The following is a 13533-nucleotide window of genomic DNA, read 5'->3' on the forward strand; positions in this document are numbered from 1 at the left end:
TTCCTACAGTAATTATCCCGTTTACATTGGTGCATTCGACATTTGCTACTAAAAATTTCTAATGCCATACAATTTTCAAGTGGAATTTTGGAATCTCGAAATATACGAGTTTCAATTGCAAGGTACAATCAATAAAAAAATGCAATACACAAACTCTTTTTTGTAAGGTACAATCGACATTCATTCATTTTGGAGAATGAATGTCGATAGTGGATCTCGCACTGCGTATCCATGGCCAATATAATTGTATGTAAAAAATTTACCTTATTCTTTAACAAGTTGAGTAATTTTTGTATTTTGGGTACTAGGATGCCAGTCCACCTATTAGCGAATTACAACTTCTCTTCAAACAATTTACCCCAAAAAACTTCTCTTCAAACATGCTCATCAACTTTACTCTTATGTATTCACACAATGTAATGATTGGCTTGTCCTGAGCTGGTAAAATACAGTTGTTAAGTGCTCGGCTATGTTTGAGGCTAATTGTATTTAACCCTTGAAAAATGGACATTTGTCCAAATTTTGGGAGGAATATTCATAATCCACTCGTATGTTTATAGGTCAGTAGACTATATCGCCAGTATTTTTATCAAACTCTAATATGGTCCATTTGGGGGCAACCTTTCAAAATAGCGTCAGTAATATTATTGTATTTTTTTATTTCTTCATAGAGCTCTTGAAATTCTCTGACAAATGTCGTGTGCAGAATGCTGGAAAACATTTGGGAAAACATTTTTTTGATTGCTTCTGGTAAGTTTTCCTGTCGATTTGCTACAATTGTCAAGGTAACCAGATTGGCATGCTCATTGAATACATCACTTGGAATACTCAAGAACTAATGACAACTCTAATAATTCTCCTTTTCGAACACTACAAATGCTATTGAGAAGATAACATCATTAGCATCTGCGGCAATGGTACAATAATATTCTTAGATATTTTCCTTTTAATAATGTCCCATCAATACCCATTATTGGCTTGCATCTATTAACAAAAATCATGATACAGTAATAAAAGACAATAAATAGTCGTTTGAACCTACTTTCATTATCTGTGTGGATGCATACTTCGATTCTAGGTTGATTCTTCAGAGTTTTTCCATGTATTATGGGAGGTCATTGTATTGTTGGTCATGTGACCCATCTACTATTTTCCTAACAACTTCTTTGCTCCACCAAGCTTGCATGTAGGAAAGTATGATACTGTGATCGCATTGGATATCATTTATAATATATTTCGGTATAATCTTAGGTTGGTTATGAAAGGAAAATTTAATATTTTTTTCCTCTAATGGCTGATTAACCCTCCCTATTGGACAGCTGCATATGCTCATTAACCATAAACTTCACTACAAAGTATGACGTACTACAAACTCTTAAGTATCGCACTTGCTACGTACATCCATTTGCCTTGCAACTTGCCCAAACTCTCCCTCCTTACTTATGGAAAACTTCAAAATAATATTAGTGGACAACAAAATCAACCAGATGATGCTGACATTCATTAACACTTTCGAAATATTGGCCAATTTTCAAAACAACATCTTTACCGATTCCTCTACATGGGCTCTCAATTAGTTCAATATCATCCTTATCACGCTCTAGTACAAGTACAAGCTCAAGCTCGTTCTCTATTTGGATAAGCACCACTTCGTTACGCTCTAACTGATCAGCTAAAGGTGCCTTAGACCTACTGTTAATAGAAGACAAGAGTACAATAAGTTGAGCTAAACAAAACACAAATATTTGTGAACATGGACGATTTTAATTAAAGTAAATTACAAATGAAATTATAAATTGTAAAAGTACCTATTCCTTGTAGATTGAGAATCACCATTATGTTTTGTCATTCGAAATTCCATTAATCTCTACTCCGGCTCCAATACAGATGCAATGTATATAACAGTATTCGACAACTCTCCTCCCAACATGTAAGATACATCTATCTTATCACCTATGTAAAAATTCAAGGCCACTAGATAGGCTCGTGTTGTAATACATAATAGTCAATTTGCTCAGATCACATGATGTCAAGCTCCCAAAATGACTTTTTAGTTTATCCAAAGAACTATTTATATGGTACTTGGTAACCTTTAGTTTTACGCTTTTGTAAAATATCCCCATTTGTAAAAAAGAAGTCAGTCATTTGTGTTCATCTCAAAAGACCCTCTAAATTGAAATACCAGTGGCACTCCCTCGGTAACCATTGTCGATGTTACTACATTAAATGAATACCAAAATTCAAATCACAAAAAAAAAAAAAAAAAAAAGTCATCAAAAAATATGGGATATGTTTAATACGTAAATAAATATTCATTGAGGGGTCATAAAATATGAGTTTTAGATACAAGATCTGGCAAGTTGGCCTCGCCTGTAGGGCAAGGCTGAAGAATAATGTGTACTAGTAGATCAATCCAATATTAAAAGTTAATCAACTATTCAATCCAATATTTACCCAAAAAATGTTCACTTCAAAGACAAATGACAACTATCGATACATACAAAGAATATTGTATTAATTTAATCAAATTTACATAACGGATCTTAAAATAAAACAAGAAATGTACCAATCATATAAAATTAAAATTCAATTAGAGAATGAACCCTAGATATCCTACTGATTGTGAAAGTGAGACATAGCAAATCCATTCAAGTTCGTAAGTTGGAGAAAGAGATTGTGAGAAGATGAGTGTGTGAGAGAGAGTGGCTAGTGGGAACCCTCCAAAGGATAGAGGAATGCTCGTAGGATAGTATTATTTCGCATGAACTTTAGTGTGAAACTTTCCGGATATTCAATCACCGAAAGTATAATTTCTGATTTTAAAGAACTAAAAACCTGAATTTCGGATTTTCAAAATCCAAAAATTTAATAATTTCGGTTAACTGAAAATACCAAAAGTCTAATTCGATTCTTCAAAATCCAATAATTTGAACTAATTTGAACTATTCAGTTATGGACGGGATTAGCGCACATATAGATCTATTCTTGAGATGGATTTTTTCACTTAATTTCTAAGGATATGTAATTTCTAATATGGAAATGATGATTATGAAAATAAAATAAAAATTCAAAAAAATAGAAAAAATAATTCTATTAAAAAAAACATTTGAACCATTAGTTTCAATTGTTTTTAGAAGGATCACATATTTACATCCATCTTATACTTTTGGACGGCATATGTAGAAATGCAGTCTTCTAACAGTTGAATCGGCCGATTTACCAGTTAAACCGGTTCTGATTCGATTTTGCAAACACTGTTCTCACCTTTGAGAAAAACACCCTTGCAAAAAAAAAAGGTTATGAATCCAGCGGAGCCCCTCAAATAGGCATTTGCCCAAGAAGCGCACAATCTCCTCCACAAGACCACAGGTGTGCTTTTATGCCTGTTCTGCAGCGGGATGGAGAGAAAATCCGTGCATTTTGGGCATGAGAGAGAGAGAGAGACCTTGTCCAGCACAGCATTGATGAGTAAGAAATCCACCCAATAAAACATACATTAACCCTCCTTGAGATATACAATCTCTGGGAATAATCCATGAAGCTCATTGATTTGTACAGATAAGAGATGCATACACCAAAAAACCCCTGAACATGGGTAACTCAAAAGAGCCGTGTAATTACAAAAATGAAAGCCAAAATCTGTACCTGAAACCCCGAAAAAATTCCATCTACACATCCTCAAGTAACAGAACATTTCCAAAAGCCATGAAAAGTAAACCCGTGTAATTGAACATCTTGCCGAAACTTAGAACAGTAAAGGCCTCTTTACAGAGCATCATGTAACTGAAAAAGAGTTCATGCCATTAAAAGACGATTTTGGCCAGAATCCTGCAAGTTCAACGGCAAGTTCTTGAATCAGTGTTCGCATTATTTCTCTCTCTGTTTCTACCCCAATCTCAAAAGCCTCTACCTCGAAGTCCAACCATTTACCCAATGGACTGCTCATTTCAACATCTATAATTTCATCCAAAACTTTATGGGTCATACTCTTCCACCTTGAAATCTCTCCATAAATTTCCTTGGTTAACCTCTCTCTCAAAACCAAGAAGGGCAGTTTGGCCCATGCTTTGTATCCAGCCCTGCAACACCGACTATATTTCATATTCATAGTCTCTGTTATACAATCAAACAGGAACCTCCTGTTAAGGTAACCACCATTGGATTTTGAGAACCCAAACCCACATTGAGCTTCTAATTTATCAAAGAGAAGAGGGTCTATAATTGAGCCCCCCATTAGTACTGCATTCTCAAACATCAAATCAGCATTGGATACGACTTCTCGGACATAATTGAGTTCTTGGTATTCTAAACTCAAATAGTGCTCTCCCAAACCAATAACTGAAGGTTTGATACCGTGCATTCTGGAGATGTCAATGATGGTACTCATGATTTTTTCACTTCCAACCTTTTCTACATCCACAGAAGTTGCAGAGTCCGATAACTCAGCATCTGGGCGATCCGCAGGTGAGAGATTCAGCTTGTGGACTGGCAGAAATAGTAGGTAAGTAAGATCTCTCTCTCTAATACACAAACGCACTGTCCATTCTACCAAGACAAGAAACCATACCACATAATCCTATGCAATCAATAAAACACACACACACTCGTTGAGAGCCAGAAAGGGAAGGAGTACCTGGGGTGTTATCAAAACTCTCTGAGGAATGGCAACTGTCATTTGAGAAAGAAGCATCAAGGATGGATACTGGACTGTGATGATTACAGTTGTTGGCAAGCACCGACCCAGTAGAAGAAACACCTGATTTCAGGTTCATCTGAAGACAGTTACAGTTGGGATTTGTTTTATCATAGAAGGAAAATTCAGTGCCCTCCAGCTCTTTATGCAGGCTCTGTTTCTCCCTCTGTACCGAAATCAATTTGCAGGATAAATCAGTTCATTGTCAAGTGCTCACAAATTGATAGGAGCCATCAGAAAGCCCATACTGGCCAGTTCAGGCCAACATATTCAAATGACAAACGATTAAAATAAAATAAAATAAAAGGAAGAAAGAAAAGGTTTACGAGAAATGAGACTACAACACAACCAAAATACGAGGTGATAAAAACTAAACTATACAAGGTATTGACCAGCCTTAACGAGGACAATATTATGCCCAAAATGAAGATAACAGAAATCTAGATCGCTAGATGTTAGACTACAAAGTAAAAATTTTAACTTCAAAGATTGAAGTAAAAACATTTTAAGCAAAAGTCCAGTTTCCAATTTGCAGGTGACATAATAGGGGAACAACAATTTGTATACAGCAAATAACCTAAGAGACATAATCCACAAGAAATAAAGTAAAAGCAATAAGACTAGGATGAGGAGAGCGACGAGGTAAACTGGGGCGGAATAGAGTCAACAGCTAAAGATAGAATGCTCCCATTGCCTAACCAAGTATGGAAGCCAAGGGAATCCATGTTGTCACAACCCAAGAATATCGCATCACTATAAAGGATAACCTCCATAATATCACCTAATCTTCAGAGCAATCCCTCTCCTCTGCAAATGCATCTCATGACATTAGAACTGCTTTCTACAATCCAAGGATCTCAGCAGTTGATCTTCAAGATGTCATTCCTAGAAATAATTTTGATGTTCTGACGATTCAATCTAGGTTGAGGATCAACCTTTTTTTTGAGAGAGAAGTTCTGACCGTCTTACCAGTAAAGGACATAAGGAGCTCAAAGTCAGATTTTTCTGTTTTTAGATAAAGTGAGTTCAAAGTCAGATTTTGATATCAGATCAAGTCATAAAGCAGAAAAGTAACAGAATAAATACCTTCTGTTGCATTATGCCCTCACAAACCCTAGAGGCCACCTCTGGAACCCAGATATGGAGACCTTTTAGTTTATTCTTGCCCAAACATCCAATTCCTTTACTTGACCTGGAGAACTGCCTCACTCGAACAAATCCAAACAAGATTCCAGACTACTATGATACCTCCTAATATAAAGAAATACAAAGAGAATTCTACAAAGAGAGGAGTGAGATAGGCATGAACAATTTGGTTAGCTCAGAGAATATCAAGCCTAAGTTCCAAGGAGGTATGAAAGCTCCCATTAAATTTTAACCTATGGTGAAGAACTCAAGGCCGTTCTGCATAGAGTTTTGGAAGGGGTACATAGCAGTGTACTGCAACTCGGCCGAGTCCACTTGGTGCCTCACCCTATAGTGAGGCGAGTTAAGCTGTACACCCAGGTTTGTATCCATCCTATATATAATGTCTCTTTTAATTCACCAATGTTCAATTGCCCTTTGGGTTAGCGCATCAGACTTTTCTCCGTAGTGGTGAGGATTCCAATCCCCCCAACATGCACTCTCTTTATTATTTTACCCACGAGACTCGAGCCCAAAAGAAAGAGGTATGTGGGGCTCGAACCCAAGATGCAGTTCACAGCAGCATACTATGAGCGGCATGCCAAACCAACATGGCCTTTGATGTTTGATGAGAAGAAAATGCAATGTTATATACATATAACATAGCATTTGTCCTATTTCTTAAATCCGAGCTGGACTTGGGCGAGTTACTCCAACTCGCCTCAGCCGAGGTCCGAGTACCATGGCCAAGTTGATTTTCGGTACACTGGTACATAGTCATAACATGTCAGAAACCAGACATCCATGCAGGTGTAGCAGAATGGTGTGAAAAAGGATTTCTTCAATAGGAGGAGAAAGAAAACGGGGGGGAGGGGGGGAGAGAGAAAGAGTGAGAGAGATTAGTTGTCCAAATATTTGTTTCATCATGCGTTTGGGAGGGGGTAGGAGTTGCAGTCCATCTCCCTTGAATTATGCCTTAGCATGCATGATTTAGGAACAGGTACTAATTCATTATTTCAGGGTCTTGTTCAAGTTGGTCCAAAGCATGGTTGGTTTAAATAGGTTATCTATTTAAATGATGCCACCTCTAGCTATTTTGGTAAGCATACGAAAGATAAGAAAGAAATATTAAGGGCTCCTAGATTGGCTACTTGAGAATAACACATCAAAGGCATTTATCCTACAAGCACGTGGATACAAAGAGTCTCTGGATTGAAAGCAAAGCAATGGGTTCAGTACTATCATCTGTTGGTTGCCCACGGCTCTCAATCTTAGGCAAAGAACTAGGATCTCGTGTGTTTCCTAGAGCTTTTGAATTCAGTAACATTTTCATGAGAGCCCGCATTATCCTGGGTCCAGTGCCTAATTGGAAATAACCTTGGTTGAACTCAAACGCCTTTTAGGGACTCACTGGAAGTTGTGATTCTTCATAGGCTAAATCAGGAGCTCTTCTGAGATGCCTTGATGTATTCTTCTGCTCCCCAAGTTCGTTAATTGTCAAAACTACAACTAATTTAGCATCATTGGATAGGCTAACGAATATACATGATATTTGTGGGGGATGAGAGTTTATCAATGACATCATGTTCCCAGACAAGCCAACTGCCTGATTACCTCACTGTTCAAGAAGTAAAGGAGGATTCACTTCTGAGTTCGGGGCTTCGACTATAATTTTCCTTGATTCTTTATCTATTAATAATTTTCCTTTTGGGGGGCTTATGCCCTTGTGATTGCATTTCCAGCGCAACTTAAGACACCATTCATATTCAATCTATCAAAAACAATGTACCCCATCAAGGTCTAAAATGGCAGCAAAAACCAAACCATGGCCCCAATCCAACTATAATACGATGAAATACAAAGATTGAGAACCTATAAGTTGAGAGTAAGGAATGTCATGCAAATCATTTATTATGTTTGATAAATGATCACATGTCCATTTTTCGACATGAAAGAACCGAAGTGTCCTTGAAAAATGAAAAGATAGTTAGAAAAGGGTTCAATTTACAAATGATATCACAAGCCAAGATATGACACAATAATTAAGTATGACATACAAAGAATGGAAACCTATAAAATGAAACTGAGGAATGCTATGCACAAGTGATTTATTACTTTTGATAAGCAATCACAATTTCCTTTTTTCAATATAAAGGAAAAGCTTCCAAAAAAAGAAAAAAAATGTTAAGGCTGGTTGAATTTTCATCAAAAATCAAAAGTCTTCCCAAAAATGACATTTCTCATCATAAATAATGTTCTCTAACTTATACCATTCTAATCTTACAATAGTTCTCTATGTTCTTTTATAAGTGGTAAACTTACAAAAGTTGCTCCCCATAATAGTTGTATTTAATTTAATTGATGTAGAAAAAACCAAACAAATGTGGCAATTATATTGAAAAACAGGACCCAAACTTCAGGAGGGGAAGAATCCAATACTCTCACCCACCCCAAGCCAATAAATAAACAACCTCATAAGGCTTCCCAATGGACATGTATGAAAAGTGACCTCCTTGGAACTAGTTCATTAGCTATACAACTGCATTCCTACCATGCAAGAAAAACGCCCACTCACATAATGAAACACTTAAAGCAGATGCCCTTCCCAACCAAGGGAAGCAAAGATGGATGCTGTGATAATCCAAGTAAAAAGAGGAGTGCTTCATCAACAAGGGCTAATGCTAAAGAAATGTCATTTCCACTCCCACCGAAAATTTTAAAATCCAGTAAAATTTCAAAAATAAAAAGGAGTATTTCATCGAGGTAATTGTAACAAAAAAAATTCCAAAAAAACCTTTTTTACAAGATTATCACTGAATTCATGCAAAGTAACTACTATGATTGGCCTAAAGTAAAATACCACAATCATTTGCCAGCCCAATAATATTACACAGATAACATACATAGACTTTCAAAAACTGATCCAGCCTTAAATAGAAAAACCTACTATAGGCAAGGATCTATCCTGGCATTTAAACTATTAGAAGGCTCACCAGAATACTAATTAACATTGCTGGCTCATATATACTTGTAGCCACTGGTACAATGTGGAAGAAAAGGTAAGTATGTATCCAACAATGAATAAACTACACAATAACACCTAATTTAAGGCTCATACATACTCGTAACCACTGGTACAATGTGCAAGAAAAGGTAAGTATGTGTCCAACAATGAATAAACCACACAATGACACTTAATTTACGAGCAAGCCTCTACTCTATACCTCAAAGGTGGACAATCAATTTTTCCAATAGAGATAACGAAGTTAACAATCATGCTTTACTCCAAAATTTTCCATGCAAATGCATGCATCATTGTACACCAGCATGTGTAAATACATGCAAACTGTTAATTTTTATGCTTATGCATGGATATATATATAGATATAAACATGGAGACAGATTCATATCAATAACATGCACACATTTTTTTCATATATTTGTCTAATTTTGGGGAAAAAATAAATATACTATATTTCAGTAAGAAAAATCCAAAGAAGTAACCCAGATATAATAAGTCAAAAAGCCCCCACTCTATTCCTTATAAACTGAAGTCAAAACATAACTGGCAAAACAAATAATGCAAACATGCAAAAAGGAACGAATCAAAGGTGAGAAGATATGACAGACCTGTGGCTTTGTATTATAGAACTGGCTACTAGTGGAGGAACAAGCAGAATTGACAGGACTATCTACCAAGAAGTTCCTGTCCCGCTCCTGAGAAACAGGCCCGTCACTAGTAAGACCGGATATAAGGTCTTGTAGAATGGAAACTGTAGTTTTTCCTTGTGCACCATTGGTCAACAAATTGGGATTCTGAGAAGCCAACTCTCTTAACTTCTGTTCCAAAAGAGCACTTAAAAGGTCTCCTGTCACTGCTGTGGATCCAGGAGACGACAGATCTCCATCCATTGCATTAGAGGCTGTCTTTCTATTTAACATATTTGATGAGGTGGAAGACCCACATGCTGGTCTCATCGGGGAAGTAAATGTAAAAGAGACAATGTCCATCTCTCTACTGCCACTAGAAGCATCATGGTCAGCTTCATCTGGGCTTTCTCGGCTATTTACTGCTTTTGCTATAGGCTCACTTTTGTTATGGCTCATAACCAAAAATTGGTTGCTCAAACTCATCTCTTTCCTGCCACTACTCACCATAATCTCTCTCTCTTGATCCCCATTCATCACCCTTTTTTTTCTCATCAAGGTCTTTGCTCTCAATGAGGAATCAATTTTCCTATCCAAGGCATTCCTCTTCACTGGTTCTTTATGCTTCAGAGCAATTTTAGAATCACCTGACACTTTGTTGCAAGTTTTGTTTCTAGAGTAGCCATTCAAATTCTTGTTCAAAAGAACAAAATCTTTTGCAGCCCCAATGGATGAATCTCTCCCAGATTGCAAATTACACAATCTGGGTTTTATAGGAGCCCTTTCTTTCACTGACAATGCCTTATCCCGCCTTAAATTGTTATGTGGAATTGAACTCAACGCACCAACATTGTGGTGACTCAGCTCCACCCTCTCACTAGATGAACATTTAACTTGCTCCGTTGGAAGAAACCTGGTCCTATTCTGAGCATCTCGAGTCTTTTTTTGTATGTTTACCTTCGCTTGAATGGCAAGGGACATGCCATTTTCATTGTTCCCTAAACTAGCTGTCTTTGTACTGTTTGAATTTGAACAAAATGATACTGCTCCCACTGCATTATTCATCTCTTGGTTGTATGCCATGACAGGAGGAGTTTTTGATCTCTTGTTGCTGGGATCTTGGGCAACTTCTGAAACACAACCACCAAGCTTTTGCTTCTGCTTCTGCTCAAATGCCTCAGAGTTTGACCCAGAATTTACAGTCTCCCTTAGAATATCACAAATCTTGGGCAAAGTCTGTTCCTTTGCTGACTTAACATTTATCTCGACTCTCTTTTGAGGTGCTCCATGGAGCCTGCTTTCTCTCTCTAGAATCTCAGTTTCCTCATCTGATACCCGATCTCTCAGTGCTGCATGAGTAGAGAGAGAACAAGGGAGGGCACATTTTGCCCTGCTGGTTGCTTGCAACCCTGGCTCCAATAACTTGGACGCAGCATCCATTAACCGAGCTGCATGTTTTGAAGAAAGGATCCCTGGGCTCTTAACAGGAGAGAGAAGCTTTGGGTGCTTCTTCTTGGACTTGGAAATTACACCTCTAAATGACAATGAATCAGTCTGAAACCTCGACACTGGGCGCTTCTCAAAGAAACCAGTTTTCTGCAACTTTTGAGGCCTTGATTCAACAAGTTTCCTAGAGAAAGAATCGACCCTCGTGGGTTCCTTTTCTGAGCATGGGTCAATACCACAATCCGGCAATTCAGATTTTTTCCTTTGCTTGTCAATGGAATTGTTAAATTCCGTTTTTTGGAGACTACGATTTGAAGGTTCAGGTGATGGCAAAAATTCGAGGCCCATGAGCCTAGCAACCACACCAGGTCGCCTGCTGCCTGTTTTAGTACCTCCATTGCTAGTGTTAGAAGAGATGCAATCTGGATCAGGTTTCTTTGCATTTGGAAAGCCCCCTCTGTTCTCATCAGCAATCTGAAAATCAAAAAGAGAACCCATCAGAACTAGGTCTGCAAGTAATCCAATATTGAACTTGAATTTCTTTTAGTTTTGGAAGATTAATAAGACAGCTTCAAGTTTCTTCGCACTCGGGGAAACTGGGTTTGTCAAGTACATCATTTCAGGGATAGAGAAAGCAAACTAGATAAAACCTATCAATTAAATTAAGCAAATGTGAAAAGATAAAGAAAGAAAACAACATACCAGAAGTAGCTTTGCCATGGGCAGTTTCTCTTTCCTGAACTTTTTAGATAGCTGTTTTGTTCGGTCTGCATCCAATGATCACAAGAGGACAATTAGAGAGAGAGAGAGAGAGAGAACAGATGTCAAGATTAACCAAAGATCAGGTAAATGCAGTTGTCACACAGAGAGAAAGAAAGAAAGTATAATTTACCTGGTAGAAGAAGCCTGTTGGAGAACAATTTCTTCTTTGACAGACGGCGATTCCAGTCGAAAAGCTGAAAAAAAGCACCTACACAACCCCCAGGCTTGTGATGCCATTTATCAGCAACTGTTAAACTAGAAATCGCCTTCCCAGATGTATCGCTCATCTTCACCTAATGAACTCTATAACTTCCCTAAGATTTATTTTAGTCACTCTTTTTTCTCTCCCAATTTCTTCAATAATGACCCAAACTCTTTTAATCATGCCCTAATCTCTTTAACAATGCCCCGTAGAATTTGGTTTCCTTTTGATTAAATAACGGAAATGCTCGAGAAAAATCCCTAAAGCACTTCAATCTTTAATGGCTTCTTATGTCCATAACCAATTCCAAATATTAGCTGAGTAGGAAACACCAATCAAATGTGTCAGCATTCTTCCTTAACTTCTCGAAAAAATGCAACTTTTCAAAAAAAAAATTCTGCACGGTACTTCAACTTCTTCAATAAATAACCTAATTTACTTCTGTTAAGCCTGAAACGACATTGACGCCTCAAAAATTCATGCAAGAAAAACCCTAACTCTCTCTGCATTTATCTATTTCAGTGCCCTATATTATCGAATAGAACAGCAGTAAGGCACTTTCATACCGCCATTTTTTTCCCTGCAAAGAAGGAGCCCCTGCCATCTTTCTGAGGGCCATAAATCTCATACCTAAAAAACAGAATACATAAACTTCACAAAAAAGATCAAGGCAGAAAACTTAAAATTCCACACAAGTGTTCCAAATATTCCACTGAAGCTTTTAACCAATGATTTCAAACACCCAAAAACCCCAAAAATCCACAGAAAGTTCAAGAGAAAAGCTATATAAAGGCGTCATAAAACTCTCCGAAATGAATGTACCCTGCAATTTCAAGACCGTCCAAACGCCAGCATTCTCCGAAATCGCCACTAAAATTCCCAGAACTGCACTGACCTCAAACACCCAACAATACCCTAAAAAGTTCGCTAGAGAAACCCTAATGCACATTAACCCTAGAAATCGCTGGAGAAAATCTCTGAAAATGAGACGAAGAGCTAAGACACCGCGATTAAAGTCCCCAGAAAAGCTCTAAGAGGGAGAAGGCCACTTGGGATGAGAACGAGCAAAAACCCTAATCATAGAAGATCCTCTAGCTAGGGTTAGGTTACAGTACCCTGTTGTGCGGGCTCATGAATCAAGAAAAAGCTGAACCTCTCTGAATCACAGAGAGACACATTAGAGCTTCTTCACGCAAGCTCAGATTCAGGTACATGTGCATACTTGCTTAAGACAAAAGCAAGACATTTATCTATATTTTAAAAAAGAGAAAAAAGACCCATTTTTCATTAAAGGCCAAATCAGAGCCCTGCCACCCTAAAAAGACCAGTGCTTCATGCTTGTGTTCCCCCATTAAAACTACTGGGAAAAAATTCACCATGTTTTTTATTTCCAGTTAAACAATATTTTATTTTATTTTATTCAATTTATTATTAATTTTTATTTTGTCATAGATTTGAGAATGGGACAAATTGATGCAACGTCTATGAGAGGGGAGTGGGTTTTCGAACAGAGCACGGAGAGGGACGTGACTCGTTCGAGCAAAAAATAAGGTTTTCTTGGGTTCCGAAAATAGCCTTGTTATTTTGTTAATTGACAGATGTACCCTTGTCCTTTTAACCAATAAGACATAATGACGGATCTACCTATCGCATGGAA

The 13533-nt window shown here is 37.5% G+C and overlaps 1 protein-coding gene across 2 annotated transcripts; it reads right to left on the reverse strand.

Moving 5' to 3' along the window:
• Window positions 1–3465: 3465 nt before the first annotated feature.
• Window positions 3466–13202, reverse strand: TRM22 (DnaA initiator-associating protein). 2 transcript variants are annotated; one of them, XM_020665958.2, is made up of 6 exons: window positions 12699–13202; window positions 11805–12506; window positions 11615–11679; window positions 9449–11386; window positions 4634–4859; window positions 3466–4485 (listed from the first exon to the last, which is right to left on the reverse strand). In XM_020665958.2, the coding sequence occupies exons 2-6, from the start codon at window positions 11959–11961 to the stop codon at window positions 3776–3778; spliced, it is 3096 nt and encodes a 1031-aa protein (XP_020521617.1). In that variant the 5' UTR covers window positions 11962–12506; window positions 12699–13202; the 3' UTR covers window positions 3466–3775. The 2 variants fall into 2 exon arrangements, with proteins under 2 accessions (XP_020521617.1, XP_011622626.1); XM_011624324.3 differs by having other exon boundaries at window positions 11805–13202.
• Window positions 13203–13533: the final 331 nt, after the last annotated feature.

The sequence above is a fragment of the Amborella trichopoda genome, chromosome 13, assembly GCF_054954075.1.
Source record: "Amborella trichopoda isolate Santa Cruz 75 chromosome 13, AtrichopodaSantaCruz75HAP2 v2.0, whole genome shotgun sequence".
Taxonomy (NCBI): domain Eukaryota; kingdom Viridiplantae; phylum Streptophyta; class Magnoliopsida; order Amborellales; family Amborellaceae; genus Amborella; species Amborella trichopoda.